The sequence below is a fragment of the Toxotes jaculatrix genome, chromosome 11, assembly GCF_017976425.1.
Source record: "Toxotes jaculatrix isolate fToxJac2 chromosome 11, fToxJac2.pri, whole genome shotgun sequence".
NCBI lineage: Eukaryota > Metazoa > Chordata > Actinopteri > Toxotidae > Toxotes > Toxotes jaculatrix.
The window spans coordinates 7,161,396-7,181,100 of NC_054404.1; the positions used below are offsets into that span (position 1 = coordinate 7,161,396).

Here is a 19,705-nt window from a genome sequence, read left to right on the forward strand (position 1 = left end):
ATTTAAGACTGTAAATGAGTTATATGCCTGCAATGAATTCCTAAGCTGGAACTTTTTTTTTGGCATCTACTGTGATTTAAATCAGTTTATTATTATTGTTGTTTGTGCATGTGTCTGTTCTCTGTTCTATTGCTCATTTTGTGATATTGAATTCAGAGTTTTTCATGTCTCAGAACTCAAAAACTCGAAACCGATATTACAAACCCATGTGCTGCAGCCAAACATTGTTCAAACCCACAGAACTTTATTTTAAATTCTAGTGGAGATCCCAAAGTTTCCAAAGACACCAAAGTATCATGTCAGGATAAATTTTTTGAAAATGTGATGATTTTTTTTCCAACCTGAAAATGACTTTAAAGGAAATAAAACGAGGGGGGTTAAATAAGAACAAAAGAGTTAGCACAAGAGTTTTTATGAGCGTATTGCATGTATGTAGCCTAAAACATTCATTTAGTCTTAACCAGATGCCACGGTAGGAGTCTGTGAGAGGGAACTCCGTGAAAGTTGGCAGTGTGAGCAGGTAAAGGGATAAATGTGCAAATAACAGCAGGAGACAAACACAACAGTGTTAGGAGACAGAAGATATAGGGTCATGGATACTAAACAGACATCGTTCAGAGAAGCAGATAGAAATGAATGAATGATCTGGAGTCACTTGTTTTCTTCCCTCTTAACTGCCACTAGGGGGCAGAAGGGAGCAAGAGTGTGTCCATGAATCAGTAAATACAGTTATGTGAATGATTTGCTTTGTTTATCAATGGGAGCAGCTTTGCTTCTCAAAAATGCTAAAACTGCTCTGCAGGAATTCTGAATGTTTTCTGGACTCCTGCAGAGCAGGTCTGCACAAATTTACTTTTAAAAAAAAGTAATTTCATTCATGTCCTGAGAGAAGTGATAGTATGTTTAGGTCATTAGGGAAGAGATTACAAAAAAAATGTATAGTTATATTTATACTGATCATATGACTGAATACTGTCCAGCAAAATGACCTCTATGAAAAAGTTCTGGTAATGAACCCATTCATGTCGTTGTTTAAGCTATACTTTGTATTGTGCAGTAAAATTCCTGAAATGCGTAACTAAACCCTCTGACTTAAAAAAAATAAAAACACATTCAGAGCATATCTGGTGGCAAATACGTCCTCCAGTGAAGTGGAAAAAAAAGAAGAGTATTTTACGAATTCAAGTTAAAATTGGGAACAATACCTCTGTGATATATTGGTTAAACTAACTTGTGTCTCTTGTGACCAGCTTAACTTCGTTGGAAGGGCAATGCTACACCACTGGAGTAAACCTTTAGCGTAACAATCCAGATATCTAAAGGCCCATGTTAACAGTGTACAAATTCCAAAGACAGGAAGAACAATGCTGCCTTCATGTCATATTGTAAAGTTTGTAAATAAAAGCAGCCGAGTTGGAAAGACACACAACAGCCACCTACTTGTAATTCCAAGTCTGGGATATCAGTGTAATACTTTTCTCACATGTTGAAAATAACAACACAACACACAGTAGAACCACCAACCCATATTTAGACTGTTTAAATTATGGGACTATGAGACTGACAGTCAGGGTAACCATCTCGGAACAATGCGTGAACTGACTTATTTTTCTGTTTTGGACAAAAAAACAAACAAAGTGAAAGATGATCAACTGCCTTACACAGTATGTATCAACCCATATTTACACTTTTCTTCTCTCTGTGTAAAGCTGTTACTGTTGCCTTCCTCTTCACTTTAACACAACACTGAACTGAAAGTAATCAAAGGTGATTGTAAGATAAAAAAAAAAAATCACAAGAGCGCGAGTGGACAGATGCTGGCCTAGTGATTTGATTTTGATTTGAAAAAGTGATAGTTACACCAGATTCTGTGTACTGGTATCATAGAAAACTCACCCACTAAAAACAGAAAAACACGTACCTTTTCTCACGGTACGGGAAGATGTACGTCAACATTTCATCAACAGCGCTGTTCGGTGGAAGCAATCGCTAGCTACAAGAAATTTAAAAGCAAATTTTTTGGTTGAATGACAAGGCAATAGAAGAAATCTTTAACATTTGTCAGACGCCGAAAAAACAAACACAAAAAGACACATTTAAAATATTAAAGGATCCCTTTATCAAGTCAGGATGTGTTGCACACCTGGCAGAATAAAACATGAAGCAGATACAGTCCAAAGCACCTAAAGTGCCGAGGTTAAAACTTGACAACTGATGTACACCGGACTGGCACAGCGCATTTAAAACACAGCATAGATTAACAAAAATACACTTGTACAAGGTTTGACCAACCAAACATCTGTGGATAGTTCCTCCGAGGGGTGTGTGTTGAGTCCGTGTCCTCACGTCCTCTGTCAGACCTGATGGCAGCTGGTGTTGCCGACTGTGGCGTACGTCTGAAATAAAAACGGCTACGATAGAAGCGGGGACAAATTAAAGAGGGGGCTTGCCCGCGGAACACCTTTTAAACTTTAAAACTGTTAAAAATCCAGATGAGACGTCGGGAACTGCTCGCACAGGGAGGTGAGTCTGATGGGAGTGTGAGCCAGATAGGTCCGGTCTGATGATACACAGGTGTGAAGCTCTACAGGACAGACATGATGGTCGTGTCTGTGTCGGAGAGTTGAGACAGGTAGGTAGGCTGTGTGTGGGGGTGAAAGGAAGAAGGGTACAGTTGATTCGCTGCTGTGCATCCTCTTTGCTCGCGTTTCTCCTCCTTCCCTCTAGAACAGCTGGATCATGGACTCCCGAGACTTGCCCACTCCGATCCATTTGACTGGGGAAACATAGAAGCGGAGGCGGGTGTTCATTTCTCCTACAGTAGAGGCTGCCACAGGTCTCGGGTCTGTGTGTTAATCAGTACATTTACATGCACTCAAGAAACCAGCATGCTCAGAGAAACCATACTTATGGCTATCGCGTTTCATTCGAAATTTGAACTTCTGTTTGAATACTGAATCTTTAGTGACCTGTTCTGTTTTGGCTGCAAGTCTTAGGCAAGTTTCACTATTTTCTGACATCTTATAAACTGAATGATTAATCAATTAATCCAGAAAATGGTGAGCAGATTGATTAAGAATGAAAATAAATCAAAATTGAGTTAAAACAGCACTGGGATTAACTGCAATAGCACTCTGAAGTCTCAGAACTGGGACAAACAACAAGAAATTAAACATGACTGGACAAGACTGACTGGCACATTACATACCAAACTATGCGGTGCCCAAACAGTTAAAATCAAATAATCGATCGATCAATCAAAAATATTGTACCAGGCACTCCCACATGCTCTTCAATGAAGCGGACATATTTCTGGGCATTTTCAGGCAACTCCTCGAAGCTCCGAGCAGCTGAGGTGTCGCTGTTCCAGCCAGGTAGTGTCTCATACTGGACCTCCACACGCTGCAATACCTCCTGATTGGCTGGCACACAATCAATAAGAAGACGGGTTGGAAGGGAGAGAAGGGGCGGGGGGGGGGGGGGGGGGGGGGGGGCGAGTAATATCACACCATTAGTTTTACAGGAGACTGCAATCAAACAGCTATGACAACAGATCAATGTGATCCTGCCTATAAATAATCTTATACACTGGAGGAAGAGGAAACGGTGGAAACAAGTCAAACAGGGGTTGGACATTATCCACTGAAGGCAGACTGCATCCAAACACATTTTTTTCCCATTTGAGAAACACTTTTGGTTGCATGTGGGGAAAAGGTCAAGGTAAGGTTGTCTTTAAATTTCAACAAGTCACGAACATTTCACATATTCTTCTACTTTGTGCTTTGACACACAGTCACACACCAGCTCACCTGGAAAGTGAGGTATAGTTTGGTTGTCGACTTTGTACGCTACGCCCACTTTGATCTCTGCGAACACGTCAAGTATATCAAGTTTGGTGAGTGCTAAACTGAAAGAGAAAAGGGAAAGGGTGTGTCAGTCACCGTGCTAACAAACCTCTGGTAACAGCATATCATATACCAGCAAATTAAAAAAAATCAGAGAAAACTGATCTACTGTGAATGAGGTGAGAGAAAAAGAGAAGATAAAAAAATCATCTGTGTATGTACACCGGACTTATGTATATATTTTATTCTTCCAGTTCCACTATGCTTTATTTATTTTACTGTTCTTAAAACTTTTATTTACTTATTCTATTTTTTTTATTTGCTGGATTTAATTTACTGTCATTGTGCTGAAGAACAATGACAGAACAAATAATAAAAACACGTCAAACTCACGCAGTGAAGCCATTAATCATGTGTGCATATTTGATGAGCACCAGATCCAGCCAACCACATCGTCTCTTCCGGCCTGTGGTTACGCCCACCTCCTTCCCTCGAGTCTGTAGCAGCTCTCCGATCTCCTAAAGACAGCAAGCACAGACTGTCTGTCAGTCTCTGAGTTTTCTGTAAATGTTTGAAGAGCTTGTTATCGTTCTACATCACTCACAGTCAGTGACGGCTGAATGAACCAGCGACAGGCACTAAAAACGTTCAGCTATGAAACACCAGCCTCTGAATTCAGGTTTCAGTTTCAGTCATGAGCAGGTGTCACAGACAGTTTTACTGATCTTTACAAATGAAGTTTAACTCCGGCGGTGTAGCAAAACCTCCTCTGGGTGGTGCTGTTTGAAAACAAAACTACTCAACAAGTCCATTTTTTAGTTATTAAGTTAGTGTTTGTGTCCTCTTACATTGTTCTGCTCTGAGGGGAACGCTCCAATCCCCACTCGGGTGGTGTACGCCTTGACGACACCATAAACCTCCCCGACGTTCTGAGGCGGCATGCCGAGACCAGTGCACACCCCGCCCACCGTGCAGTTGGACGATGTCACAAACGGATACGTCCCTGCAATGACACGAGGAGAGGAGACTGATCATGCTTTTGCTTTTTTATCGTAGATATTGGTTGAATAAACATGCAACTGAAAAAAAAAAAGTGGAAAGATTTGTCTGGAGCAGACGATTTCAAAGCCTCACACTGTGGGTCCCCACAAAATCAACTGCCCCAACAACACTCTCGAAAACCCCATGTCTCCATGTTTATAGGGCATTCACAAGAATTCCAACACAAAAAAGGCTGTCTTACTCCACTGAACTCCATTTTTCAACATTTATCTGTTTCCATTTCGCAAATGTGCACCATTAAGAGTATCCTGTTCATAATGTACCCATGGAGGTTGGGGTACAAGGCACTGTGCTGACATGGCAGATACAGTATGTTTGTTTTAGAACTTGTTGTGATATTGCTGGCTGACTGGTTCAGCTTGGATCTCTCCTAAAACTGAGAACTGACCTGCCTGGTCCTTCAGTCACTGGACAAGACACCTCATTAGACAAATACCTTCGGATTTGCTTACTGGTTCAAAACCTGCAAGTTCACTCAAGTGAAATACCTAGCTGTGAATCTGTGACTGAGTTTGACTTCAGGCCAACTGGCTTCTTGACAACTGGGCTGCCTGAAAAGAAAGAACCTTTCCCATCTGACAGAACAAAACCACTCAGTGACATTAAAACCAATTTTACTGGTCTGTCTTTTGTCAAAATGTACCCAAGGACATCCCTGAGGTGATAACGACTTACAGCAGAATGGTATGAACTATAAGTCGTCTCGACCTCAGGCATTCAAAACATTGTGTGCTTTAGAAAGTGTGTTTCAACTGCTGTGATAAAAGCAAACAAGGATTGAGTTTCCACGCCTTGAAGCTGGAAGCTGCCCACATGCAGATCAACCCAGTGTTCACAGAGACTGTTGTGTAATAAAAGAAGGACAGGTTCGATGTCTGCAGCAGCCAGTGTGTCCATCAGCAGCCAAGTCTCCCGTCAAAGCGCTCTGTAGCTAAACACTGAAGTGTGATGTGACGATGTGATGCTCCCAGATTCCAAATAAGTCTCAATGAAGATAATGATACAGATTTCTAATCAAGTGCAGGTGTAACCAGTCAGAAAGAGACTGTTTGCCTCTCAGAGTGCAGGGAACTGTGCCATGACAACACCAGAGTTATTACAGTTATTCTTTTGATAATAACCAGCAACGAACCTTCGACTGTAATTTAATCTGCTCTGTGCCGTCACTGCTTTTGGTAATGGCAGGTCTTGTGACATACGACAATATGGGAGAGATTAGTATGCCCAGTCATTATCTGAGAGGACAACTACAACTGTCATGCTTTCAAACAAAAACCCTTCGAGAATAGTCCTGGATTTAATGACTAGTCTGTAATTCTGACTGACAGATTGACTTGACTGACTGCTGATACAAGGTGCCTTCGTGCTCATGCACAGTCAGGTGTCATCGAGTGGTTTTAACTTGTGAGCGTGCAGGTCAAGCCCGGATGCCAGAGCACGTCAGTGGCCGTCAGCGAACTTACCATCATTCCTAGTCTGAGCTCCGAGCAGGCTTTTGTAAAGAGTATCTCACACGCTTAAGTGTGTCAGGGTAACATCACTGGGTCACCGTAGACGCGTCGAACAGCGATTTTCAAGTAAAAAACGGGTTAGCACAGAGAGGTTGGCTTAGTATCAGAAGGATAATTGGAAAATATACAGAACCACACAAGTTAATAGTAAGGCGTGCTGAACTGTGGTGCACATGCACGCTCACACATGCACACACAGTGATGCACTGACCAAAGTCTATGTCCAGCAGCGCTGCGTTGGCTCCCTCCACCAGGATCTTCTTCGGAGGACCATGAAGAGCCTCGTACATGTAGTGCACACCGTCTCTCACCATGGGCTTGATCCGCTCCACGTAGTCCTACAATCATACATATGTCACTGCAAATGGGACAATTTGATGTTTCCAGAAATACCATTCTGTTTAATTTCTGTTACCTTTAATTTGACAAGTTCTCCCTCTATGTCAATCTCCAGAGTGGGGTACATGGCCTTGTACTGCTGGGCCAATACTTTATACCTGTAACAGGTAACACTGATCAGTTCCTCTCACTGTCATTAACTCCACCAACTGGGCTGGTGTGTTACCATTCTACATCATATTGCAATGAGATTGGAAACACAAGAGGCACACAAACAACATATCTTGCCATTTACAAAGATTCATTGGCCCATATTAACCAGAGTCCCAGAAACTAAACTCTGGAACAAGATGGCCCTTACGAGGATTTCTGTTTGTGCTTCCACCAAACTAGACTAATAATGGAAAAAGCTATTTTCTGAACGCTATACTGTAAGTGGTGTTTGATTTTGACAGTCAGTACAGTTCCCTCCTGATAGTTCCCAGGCCATCAGAAAGGACAGATGGTGGGTAGTGTTATTCAACTAGTCTCTTAGTAACCTACACAGTCAAAGTCAGAGATAAAAGGTGAGCACCACGGTCACACAGAAAGGTTATTAAGGCTGCAGTTGAGTGTTGTATGCTTTCATCTATGAGCTAGTATTGTGCTCATCATCACCTCTGGGGTAAGATTTGACAGTTCAAGGACTGACTGACCAATTTATTTAGATCACAAAGCTGTTGTTTAGTCTTAGCATTGCTGGTGCAGCTCGTCTTCATGCCTATGGTATTTTTTTTTATTATGCTGTGAATATTTAGGTTATGGTTTGTTATTGTCTATATCTCTGTGTAAGAAATGTTTTTCACCCATAAAGAGTGCTTAAAAACACAGGAGTGTATGCTGATTGGTGGAATTCACTTGGTAAATCCACTGAACCATAGTTTACTCAAGTCTCATCTCTGACCGGCTCCCTGTGGTGATTCACGTGTTTCGAAACAGACAGCCCCACATAGTAAAATAATTCACAGCCGTCATTCACTTAAACGAGGCCAGTCTGGTGAAGCAGCGGGGGTGGCAAAGCAGAGGGCTCCAGGAAAAAAAAACAAAAAAAAACAAAACACAGGAAAGCAACATGGCGTCATCTGGCAGGGCTATGAGTTTTCCAAACCATTGTGCAAGAGTCTTGGCATCTGATCTGTGACTCACACTGGAACCTCATGGATCACATTTCGAAACAACGTGCCCGCTGCATTGTTCTATTCTGGGTCTGATTTCGGTCTGAATGCCCACTTATAGCTGAGATCTTTTGGTCAAAATTCAAGTAAAGTTCAAGACTTCCAAAAAAAAAAAGGCTCCTGGAGTACTGGGGTCAAAAAGCAGGTAAAGCTTCTGAGTTCCTCAGAGTTCAAGGAAGAGTTTCAGTGATGGAAAGAGGGATGATAAGGCATAGAAGAAACAATTACATTACTCACAGATTTTAATTAATTAGTCATCCTAACTCATCGCCCAGTGGTCTTTGGAGGGCGTTATCATTAACACACTGAGCCAACTTAGATACAGATTTCATTAGAATCCCAGACATATAATCCTGTAGTGTTGGAACAGACCTTTCAGAGAACTGATTGAAGTCAGCCAGCAGGTCACATATCCTGAGACCACTACGTGCTGCCTTGGCCGAGTACACTGGACCAATGCCCTTCTTTGTTGTTCCGAGACTGGGCGGGGCCAAGACAGGAAGGAGGGAGAAACAAAAATAGAAGTAGCATTAGCACATGATCTCAGCCTACAACATGCCTTTTCACAGTTTCAAAATTCATCATGTCATCAAGCTAGTTGCCGTGAAATTCTTAACAGACCCAGACTCTGGACCCAGTAACATCAGTGGTTTTAACTTGAAGGAAAATGACAGGACCAAAAGTTTCATGTGACTGTTTTGGAGCTGTGATTTCACTTTGAGATAAAACATGCTGAGTCAGTCGACAGTGGACATTAGACGTGCAACGTCTGATTGAAGAAACCTTCTGACGTCACCAAAATGGGCACAGGTTACAGTAAAATCATAGACTGGTAAATCGGACCTCTTATGGTCCACTTAGGAATGACAGAGTAGCACAGCAGGACTACGCACAGAAAATTATGCTCACTCCACATATAAACACTACAGAATGTAAACAGCCAAAGATTCTCTGTGGTTATTCGGTTTCATCATTAGCAGCAGCCAAAGTAAAACATGCAGTATCCAATCACCATGTGAGCTCAGCGCATGAATAAACAGTCAACACTTTTTTAAGACTTGGAAGAAGTAGTATTATCAGAAAAATGTACTTTAAGTATCAAAAGTAAAAGTATAAATTTGTTTCTCTAACATTTGCTTTTCGTGAAACATTGGCTAATCTGACCTCTTGAACCTCACTCTTTGGCAGAACTCAAAGAACATAATATATTTCAAATTTAAAATGTGGCAACAAAACGCGAAAAATACCATTACACTTTGTCGGAGATGCAGAATGAAATTTAATGTATCTTTAAAATGAACATACATGTTCACATAGCAGATGTGACCCTAATCTTAGGGCACAGAGAGAGTAAAATGCAGTAAAATGAACATACTGTACATTAGGATCAGGTTTGATTTAATAAGAGTCCTGTCATTCATGCTAGCTATAAGGAATATCATATCATTCAAATAAGTATGCTTGAAAATTGAGTTTTGTGCCTTTTGTACATTGTATGCTTCAATTTGTAAACAGAAGTCAGCGCTTGCAGATTTTTTTTTCAAATCTGTAAACTCTGTTTTTCAAGTTTGTGCATTAAATGTAATATTTTCAAGCTTTGACTTTCCATTCACCTTCAATCCCACCTGTTCTAGGGTTTATAGATATTTATACAGCACATATTGAAGTGTTTAAGTAAATAATCTGATAATTTTACTTGGTAAAACCCATTAGTGAATCACAATCTTAGCGCCAGCAGCTGGCTGGTTGCCAGTTTATAAAATTTAGCCTTCAAGTTGGAACTCAGTGCACAAACTCATAAAACAGAGTCTGGCTGTTTACACCTTAATTAAACCTGTAAGCTGTTAACAGGTACAAGCACTAAATTACAAGCTTACAAACTAAGATCACTGGTACAAAACTACATTTTCAAGCCCACCTTTTTGACCTTTTTGATGTGATATTCCATAAATCTACACTGTGTGACTGTAGTCAGCTCTGACTTCCAGCAGCAGATCTGTAAATCCACCAGCCTGTCTAGCAATCTGCTGAAAGCTTATAATGACTGTGCCATTAAGGCACCATTGTGAAAATGCATTCTCTCTCTCTCTGACACACACACACACACACAGTAGTTGGCTGGGTGTCTGGGGCTTTGGTTGCTGAGCTGGTAGACACAAATCAGCTTTGAACAGTCTCTCTTGAGCTTAATATTTTGAACACTCCTCAGGCTCAGCTTAACATTCCTCACATACGCTGGCGTGGTTCAGAAACTCATCCACTGGCAATGGGAAAGGAGTCAATCAGCTTATTTTAGCAGGTTTACCCACATTTTAAAAAACCTGCGTATACTCTCTAGATTTGCTGTAAAAAGTGATGAAGACATGCTAGTCTCTCACTTTACTGTTCATAACCTCCACCTGCTCGAGGGCTGATACCCTTTCTGTCTGTCTGCCTTCTGACCTCTCAGAGGACGCCTCCAGGCAGAGTGGTGGTGAGATTATATGCATGTGTGTCACTGTGGAAAGACATTTACGTACAGATAAAAGGTGAAGACAAATGTCTGTGCAAATTAATTAAGGAGGAAATGCTTCTTTTCCTTCTTAATTAAAGAGACTCTTTGACTCCACTGTATATGAAGAAAAATCTTCGACCAGGAACCACAGGCCTTTTGTTGTTTAAAAACCTCACTGGATTTGCTTTGAAGCAACACTTGATTCATAAAGTGAAACAGGAAAATTAAACTCAGATTAACCTTTTTTTAAAAGCTGCAGTAACCGAGGGCAGATGAAACGAGCTGAGAACGCAACACTGACATATCATCAGCTTTAAAGTTGATATAGTGAACTTGTTAGCAAGCAGTTCACTCACATTCACACGCACCCCATCCCTCCACACTTGTGAACCCGATGTGCGTGTGTGTTAGTGTGTGTTGCAGCCATTTTTTAAAGCAACAGGTTTCTTACTTCTTGCCTGCTTGCTCTTGTCTCTGCTGTTCCTGAACGCCATCAACCGCTTGGTGGAAGTCAAACACTGCGGAGGAGGGAGAGAGGGAACACACACTCTCACACACCTCAGAGAAAGCAGGGCTCACACAGCCACACACACGCACGCGTACATTCGAACATTCACACACAGATTAAAACAGTACCCCGGGGTGGACCTGGAAGGACTTACCGATATGTGCTCTGTCTGAGATGATCAACCTTTTCTCCCAGCCTTGTAGACCTACACACACAAGCACACTTCGAGTCTTCATACTGCACGTGAAGGCGCTGTCTTGTTTTGCACGTTTTATGCTGTATCTGTTTGAAAAACTGTACATCACTCACTTTTCCCTTTGCGTTCGTTCTTTTCTGCCTCTTCAAACAAGCCTGGAAGGTGGATCACTACACCGTTGCCTGCGGTAAAAAATAAATAAAACAGAACCAAGACTGAGTTTGATGGTTGTGTATCAAGATGCATCTGTTTCATATAAATTCATGATGACTGCTTTAGAGATGTGCTGCTTTTCTTTGCCATATTTCATCGTAAACAGAATATCTTTAGGTTTTGGACATTTGTTAGAAAACAAGATAAAAGCTTTGGCTCTACTTCTGCTGTTGTGGCGGCCATTTGTTCTCTATTTTGGCTCTATTTTTAGATGTTTCACAGAAATAATCAACCAGCAAAACACTTTGCAGATTAATCGATAATGAAAATAAGACTGTACTGCCATTTTGCAGACAATCACTCCATTAAACAACGAATGTATTCCTATTGGACAGAGCTGCCCACATAATGGCAATAATTATCCTTTTAATCGGTTTGCATTTAGTGGGGGAGATGTGGTAATTACTTTGACCAAATTAAATGTAAGCAATATGGAAAAAGGCTGAAAAAAAAAACCACAATAAATTCTCTTTCAATGACACTGTAGGAGTCCATGTGGGAGATAAGCCATTTGCAGCTGAAGAACAGGAAAGACCTGAGAACATTGCTGGAGGACATGAATGTACTTTTATACCCATGGAGGAGAAGTAACAGTGTAATAAACAAAACATGTCTCCACACTGGGACAATAAATTAATTATAATAACACTATGAATACAAATGAAAAAATGTCTATTTGAAAAACACTAATAAGACTAAATGCTCACCTATTGCTGCAAAAGCAATCTATCTATATACTGGACAAACATAAATTTTGGCGGCACTAGATGAAAGGTCAAGAGATTGCCACGATGATTACAATACAACATAAATGTCGCCAATATTGCCATCCATTAAAATATTCACACGCACAAAAAACGGCATTGTCAAGGAGGAGATGCTGCGCTTTATTTTTCCAGTCTGGTCTCCATTCCTGGAGAAATGATCCTTTCACAGCTTTTAATGCACAGTAGGGAGAAGGAAACACCAAACATGAGACATGACAGACCGACAGACCGAGGAACACAAAAGTAATTACCTCAGCTCAGTCGCTGCATTTAACAGTTCAATGTGCAGAGAATGAATTAGCTGAGAAGGGCGCTTTGGGATAAAAGCTTCCACCAAAATGAAAGTGCTGTTATAAAAACACGGTGCATAGTGTCGACTCCTGGGTTTAATGGTTGCTTTGTAATAAGAACTGCTTAGAAAATACTTGTGATAACGAAAATGAAGTGAAAGATCATGTAGTTCCTTAGAAGTAAGTAAACAAAGAACTCTACTTGGCTGCAGTTTAATAAAGTTTTTTTTTTAATGTTTGTCCAATTTCTCGTTTTTCAAAAATTCAAAATAAAGAGATGAATTCATAAAAATGAAACTAGGAAAATAATAATGCATGGGACAATGCAACGTGCTGAAACATCATCGATCCAAGTGCATATCACATACAACACACAGTACTGGAGGTCCTTCTGAGTGTCCCAGGCTGCAGAGGAACATTAATGTGTCATATATCAAAGAGGAAAAGGCAGAAACGTGATTAGGTATCGACAGATCGTACAGCTACACATGCAGATGTGTGGAGGGCTGGGAGCCAGAAAGAAAGAATAAGACACCATTAGCTAATGAAGTTACTGCGGATGAATGGATGTGGTGTAGCCTGCAGTCTGGCTCTGAGTCAAGCGGATCACACTCAGTGTAGCAGTCGTCAAAATGGAGGCTATAACAGCGATGACGAGCTAAAAGGAGTCTCAAGAAAATAGCGAGGAAAGAAGGAACGACGGCCTTGGAACTGTGTGAGAGCAAATGGTGTGCGTGTATGTGTTTGTGTGTGTGTGGATAGCACAAATGTGATGTTGAATTTATGTGTTTCTGTGTGCTTGCATCTGTGCACATTACACACCAATGAAGGCAGTGACCTTGGGGTTGATGATGCCGCTGGGGAGGAGGTGAAAGTCGTACTCCACTGAGTCAACCACCACTGTGTGTCCTGCGTTGTTGCCTCCCTGCAGGGAAGAGACAGAGAGCGATGAGGAGAGACACAAACAGAAACACAGAGAGGCATGAGACTAATGGAGGCTGTGCAACTTTGTTTGGCGGAGCTGGAAGGCAGGGCGAATAGTTTGGCGAGTAGCAACAAGCAAATATACAAACCGCTGGCCAGTGTGTGTTGGTACTGTATGCCTGCTACTCTGTGCTGTTGCTTAGAGACTCCTGCTCACTATGCACTCAGATCTCAAGTTAAGGTCTCAGTCCAGTGTGAACTAACTGACAAATGTAAAATGGAGTGTTGGTACTGTGGCTTTAACATGATGGGAATAATCTTCTAGTTACTACACCCAAAAACAAGGACATGTCCTGTCAAGAACCGCGGCCTCAAAGCCTCTAACAAAGGACATGTAGCTGAAGAAATGACGTGTTCACTTTAATACGTGACTGACATTATTAACTATCTGCCTCACCTGCTATTATCCGAGTAAGCCCCAAATGACAGGACCTGGCAAGATTACTTCTTGTTCAGCTAAAAACAACTGCTCAGTACAGGGCCACGGCTTTACATTGATTTAGTTTCAATAGGAGAACATATCCACTGCTCAGTGGGAACAAAGTTTTGAAACACAAGACTAAACACTGTATTTAACACTGACAATATGTGTTTGCTGGGTGCTAATGTGGTTGCTGCAAACAGGCCTGAGCATGACTGAGCCCAGATGACAATGGAGATAAAAATGCAAAAGTGGAGCCAGTGAGTCCTCCGGTCTACGTTCCCCTTTACATTTCAGATTCAGAGAGAGCATCGTCTGCTGCTCTTTAACTTAAAAACACAGAGATGGGGGAAAAAAAATAACAGAGGATGAATTTTGCAGTGAAACGAACACAAGCAAAGCACAAACAAACAGCAGAGGTGAGAAGGGAAGGGACAGATGAGCGAAGGAGAGTATTTTAGGTATCATATTTTTTTGCTGTGATGATAACGCAGCTCTAGATCCATTCATGCCTCTGCAGCTTGCGTCACTGCTCACTACCTGAGGTGCCATTTCAACTTAGTCTGTCACGTGACCAGGATGTGTTCCTAACCCCGTCGCCTGTGGATATAAATCAGGCCCAACATGTGCTTTGACCACATGGGGTTATTCCTGGCCATAGCAGTTCCCTGAAGGTGGAGAGGGGGGAACAGATGGGGGGGCAGATGCCTCTCCTTTTTAGATACTTTTACGATCCATCCCATCCCCCACCGAACCTAACTCTGGTTCTCATACAGTCCCATGATTGGCCTCTTATTCCCATCACGAGAAACCCAGCTTCTGATACTCAATCGCCTGCTCTTCACCGTGGTTAGTGAACTGCTATGGCAGCAGTGATTATCCACTGTGTTCTTCTGCAATAAGACTTCCAAAGTAGGGAAAAATACATCACTGGGGTCTGACATGCAAGTTTATCAACAAACTTTTTCAGAATAAAGCAAGGATCTGTGAAAAAACGGTGTTAATGAATCAAGTCATGTTACCTGATCTGGACCTGTGACCTTACTCCTGACCAAGGATTAACATGGGTCTAACAATCTCCTGCTTTGGTATGAGAGGGTAGACGTGGGTTACTATTATGGCTAAAATGTCTCAGTCATGAGAATCGATTAGTCATTGATTAATTAACTAAACTTTGCAGCTCTATTTACCACGTAGGTTTCTATGAAGTCTGGTGTAGTTTACTACTACAATTGCGTCAAAGACAGCCAGATTGAATGTCTCTTCATTGTCCCGTATCAAACATGTGTTGTGTATAACACTGTGTCTCTGAGCAGCACGGTGCCATGGTGAAAACAGAAACCGCCTCCTGCTGTATAGGTTCAAGAGCTCAAATTCAAGACCCGATGTTGGCAACCACCTGTGCTCTTTAAATAATATCAGAAAAAAAAAAAAAAAAAAACCCTCATATACATGTGTGTGTGTGTGTGTGTGTGTGTGTTTTCTATATATCTATATCTATATATAAATAATGTTCCAAATGTGTAAAGTTAGTACAGTGTCTTTTCAGAATGAAGGCTAACGTCTGACTGTTTCTGTTAAAAAAATTATATCTGCCAATAAATTATCAGATTTTTTTAAATAAAAATATTGAAATAAGCATCAGCCTTAAAAATTCCATATCTGACCTTTTTAAACAAGTATATCTTGAAAGATCTTTGCAAACAAACTCCATTTACCAAAACGTCCAGTGAAAGGGCTAAGATTTAATGTGCTTCCATGAAACCATGTATCACTGTGACACAACACATGGAAAATAAAGTGTCTCCTGGCAGGCAAATTCAACACAGACTAAATCCACAGTGTAAACATCAAGAAAGGTATTCCTATTGGCAGTGAAAAACCTGATGATCTTGTTTCACAGCCCTTCACATACTGTGTGCTCCTAGCAGGGTTTCTGCAGGTTAAAAGTTAGATCTTGGACTTTTTAAAACCTTTTATGACCATTATAAATGCAATTTAAAACCAATTTCGCATCCATACGGGCCAATAAAAGTATGAAGGGTTTGAAGAAAAAATATGAAGGAGAATCCCTGAATTCCTTCCAAAGCAGAAAGGTGGCTCTTGGAATGCGATGCAATTACTACTAGTTTTTAGTGTTTTGTATTAAAATTTTCGTATCAAGTTTGGCAACTTTGCTCCAGTTTCTGGCTGATGCTTTGACCTCTCCAGCTTATTTTTAAGATAAATTCATTATTTTGAGTCTGAAATGTGAGAGGATATTAAAAAAATACCAATTATACTTTTCCAGAGTCCAAGGCGACATAGTTAAATTGCTTGCCGTGGCCGACCAGCACACCAAAAGGATATTCAAGGATCTCCTGGTTTAGTTTAGTTCATGGAACATACCATCTCTCTCTCTCTCTTTTTTTTTTAACATGGTGAAGCATGATATGGATATATGATATTTCACAATAATGAGCACTGACTATCCTGGCATCAGTCTCCTGAGACTTATAGCAGCTACAACTTCTAGGATCTTAGAGGTTTGGACTGTAAGGAACACCGAGCAAAGACTGCTGGCAAAGCCGGTTTTATAAAAAGATGAACAGCATCAGCACTTCAGCACTCACTCACACATCAACAAGTCCCCAACTAATGTACACGCAGACACTATAGTTAATGGAGGGGACGCTGTGCAGGACCACTGCCAGAAAGCGGGGTGTTTTGGACTGTTGATAGGACAAAACAAGACAAGGACATTTTATAGACCATCAATCAATCTGAGAAATGATCAACAAATTAACTGATAATAAAACTAATTGCTTGTTGCAGCCTTAAATGTCAGCGTAGCTTACCTACTGGCACTAAGCACAGGTGATTCTGATGGGAAGTGCCTGAGGTCGGTCAGTTATAGGGAAGGGAAAAGGCTGAAAAGGATGAAATTTTGAATGAAGGCAAATTAGCAAGCTTTTCAAATCAATCTGCACAGTGGACACGGTGGAGCATTTAGCAGCTAAAGAGCTACATACTTCTCTTAAAAGTTGGTAGAGACCAAAACAGAGCTAAAAAAAAAAAAAAGAGAGAGAAAATCTTGGACTTACATTCATCAGGTGTCCAGAAACACAGCTGCATGTAAATTATTATGTTGCCCTATAACTGCTGGATGTATTGCAGGTTTAAATTTGACTGAATGGAAACCAGAGCTTTCCCACTTACTCAAACTATATTGTCAAAGCAGTAACATAAAGTATTGACAACCTAATTTGTAGTACAAAGGTTGCAAAAACATTGTTGCCTGCTTTGCTTCAGCATGGGTCAGTTTGTGTTTCCCCCGCTCAGAGGAGACAACACCACAGTTCATGCACAGACTCTACAGCAGGCAAAGTGTCAACAGAAACTAATTAGAGCCACAGAGCTGTGACTTTTTGAAGTCTAGGCAACAAAAATAGGAAGTACTCCCCATTGCTGCACAAACACACAACAAAACTGAACTCGGCTGAGTTGCTCACAAATATATTTTGTTGCCCAGACATTAACTACTGCCAAAGCATAAGGTTACTGTTGTTTTATGTCCCAACAGGTTGACTGAACACACTGTGTGTACATCAGATACCAAATATGACCAGTCCTCTACAGGCTGCCTGGATTTCAGCTTTCTTGGAGTAGATGTGGCTCTAGGCCATCAGAGCAGATGCTTTTTAAACATTTTAAGCAGTCCACCTTCTACTGCTCTGTCTCACCTATCCCTGTTTAGGGAGATCAGTGGGAAAAGAGCAGAGAAAGCCACCAGTCCAAGACAACAACTCATGGACTTTCAGTGTCTCCAATCTGTTGCATTGGACACCAGAGCGCATGCACATTCAACACAGAGCACCAGGAGTGGAAGCACTGAGCCACGAGCTCACTGAGTCCAGATAAGTCCAGAGTTAGCAGAGGGGCCATGTGGATATTACTAAAATTACAGCTTGATAAGATAAAATAACAACAACCACAATCATTTCATGTGCTGAAACACTGAAGGGGATTAACAACTCGCTGTCAGCTGGACAATCATCTACAGATCTCTTTATACATACTGCAATTGTCATACTTCTTGTGACCCACAGAGAATTGTTCATAATCCATTTAAGAGGAAACTTCACTGCACACACCCCTTGAATCCTGGTGTGAGATTGGCTTTGGCCAGAAGCAACATGTGTTAGTGCACCCTGAACATAGTTAAGTGTATGTTATCAACGCATGTACTGTATGTGCTCAGTTGTCATGCCCCCTCCCAGCCTGTCACAAATGATAAGGTGGTGTGTGTAGGGGCTCCCCAAAGCAGGACATTGTGTATGGTGCATGTAGATATATATGTATGGGTTTGTCTAAATACAGAATCAGCCCATGGTTTTTTTTGTTCTAAATAAAAATGGCAAAACATCCCAGCGCAAAGACAAGTTAATAATCGGCTGAAATGGTTAAAACTGACAAACTCAAAATTGACAATGTATTACAACAAATGTACATTTTGATGTTTTAATAACGTGTAAAGTATTTCATTTATTCACCAATGGTAAAACCATGAATGGTAGTTTACAAGAGACTTAAGTAAATAGTGCATTTTCAGACTGTAAAGGAGCTAATACAGCCTCAGGATTCAGCAATTACCCCAGTCCCAGATGATGCAGGATAATATCAACATGACTCTCTGATTAATTAAATTTATTATGTAATGAACTGTTCAGCCAGAATGAATACAAAAAAACCCAACCTGCTGCCAGCATTAGTCGAGTCCCTGTTTGCTAGTGAGGTTAACTGCTTTCACGCACTAATGGTGGCCGGTGAAGCCCGGTCCGAAGTGATGCACCTGGTCACTGTGGTCAAACACAGGTACCCCCAGCCACCTTGTCATGTGCACACGACAGGACACGATTCAGGGCAGCATTAAAGATGTGAGGAGCTAAGCAGCTAGCAGGAATTCAAGGTGACATTAGCAAAACACTGGGTACAACACACCGACTGAGATGGCTCGTAAGCTAGCAGACCTGTCGTTAGCTCTCCGGGTCTCGCACCGAGCTTGACACCGCGGAGGCGCCGGTGGTTTTTCGCTGGACGTTAGCCGCGCGATTTCCGCCGACTAACTTAACCGGGAACGGACGCCTAACGAGTGAATGGAGAGCGCGGGGGTCGGTGGGGGGGGGGGGGGGGCTAACCAACCTGACATCTGCACACTACGTCGGCGTCCTGTGCCAGCAGATCCACAACTTTTCCTTTCCCCTCGTCGCCCCACTGAGCCCCCAGCACCACGTCCACTTTGTTGCCGACGTCCGGCGGCGGTGGGGGCTGTTTCGGCGAGCCGCCGCTGCCCTCTGCGGCGTCCTGAATCCCACTTTCCAACATTTCAGCTGGGTCCCTGCCTCAGTGCGGTCCTGCGCCCTTTCGCACGGTGCTGCGCCGCAGCGGAGACAGCTGAGGCAGAGGACTGGGGGAGGCGCCGAAGTCCGCTTATGGTTCGACAGTTAAGGGAGACTCAAATCACATCACTGAGCGACCGGTTCTCCGATTCATGATCCACCAGACATCCTGATTAAAGCCTTAACGCAGTTTGAAACCCACTGTCAGATTTATGACACCTTTATGTTATTTATTAAAGCAAATTTTGCTCTAAAAGTGCTGTAGTTAGTTTTCTCCAGACCACACTGAACCAAACCGCTATGTTGAGACTTGTCAAATCTGGACTACATTATCAGGGTGACTTTTTAAAAGCACGTTTTAGATTTGTAAAAACCTTTATTTGATTTGGGGAAAGGAGAAAGGAATTATTTATTTCACAGCCTTTTACCCATCCAGACCACATTGGATTAGACTAGATTAAACTACTTATACAAATCTGGACT

General features: G+C 41.7%; 1 protein-coding gene across 1 annotated transcript; it reads right to left on the reverse strand.

The window, feature by feature from the left end:
* Positions 1-227: 227 nt before the first annotated feature.
* On the reverse strand, positions 228-19,274 carry LOC121189718 (adenylosuccinate synthetase isozyme 2). Its single transcript, XM_041050119.1, has 13 exons — positions 19,026-19,274; positions 13,262-13,364; positions 11,283-11,351; positions 11,128-11,178; positions 10,917-10,983; positions 8,344-8,451; positions 6,834-6,915; positions 6,630-6,756; positions 4,694-4,848; positions 4,239-4,363; positions 3,810-3,907; positions 3,273-3,422; positions 228-2,776 (listed from the first exon to the last, which is right to left on the reverse strand). Exons 1-13 carry the CDS (start codon positions 19,206-19,208, stop codon positions 2,724-2,726), a joined length of 1,371 nt encoding a protein of 456 aa, XP_040906053.1. The 5' UTR covers positions 19,209-19,274; the 3' UTR covers positions 228-2,723.
* Between the last annotated feature and the right edge of the window lie 431 nt (positions 19,275-19,705).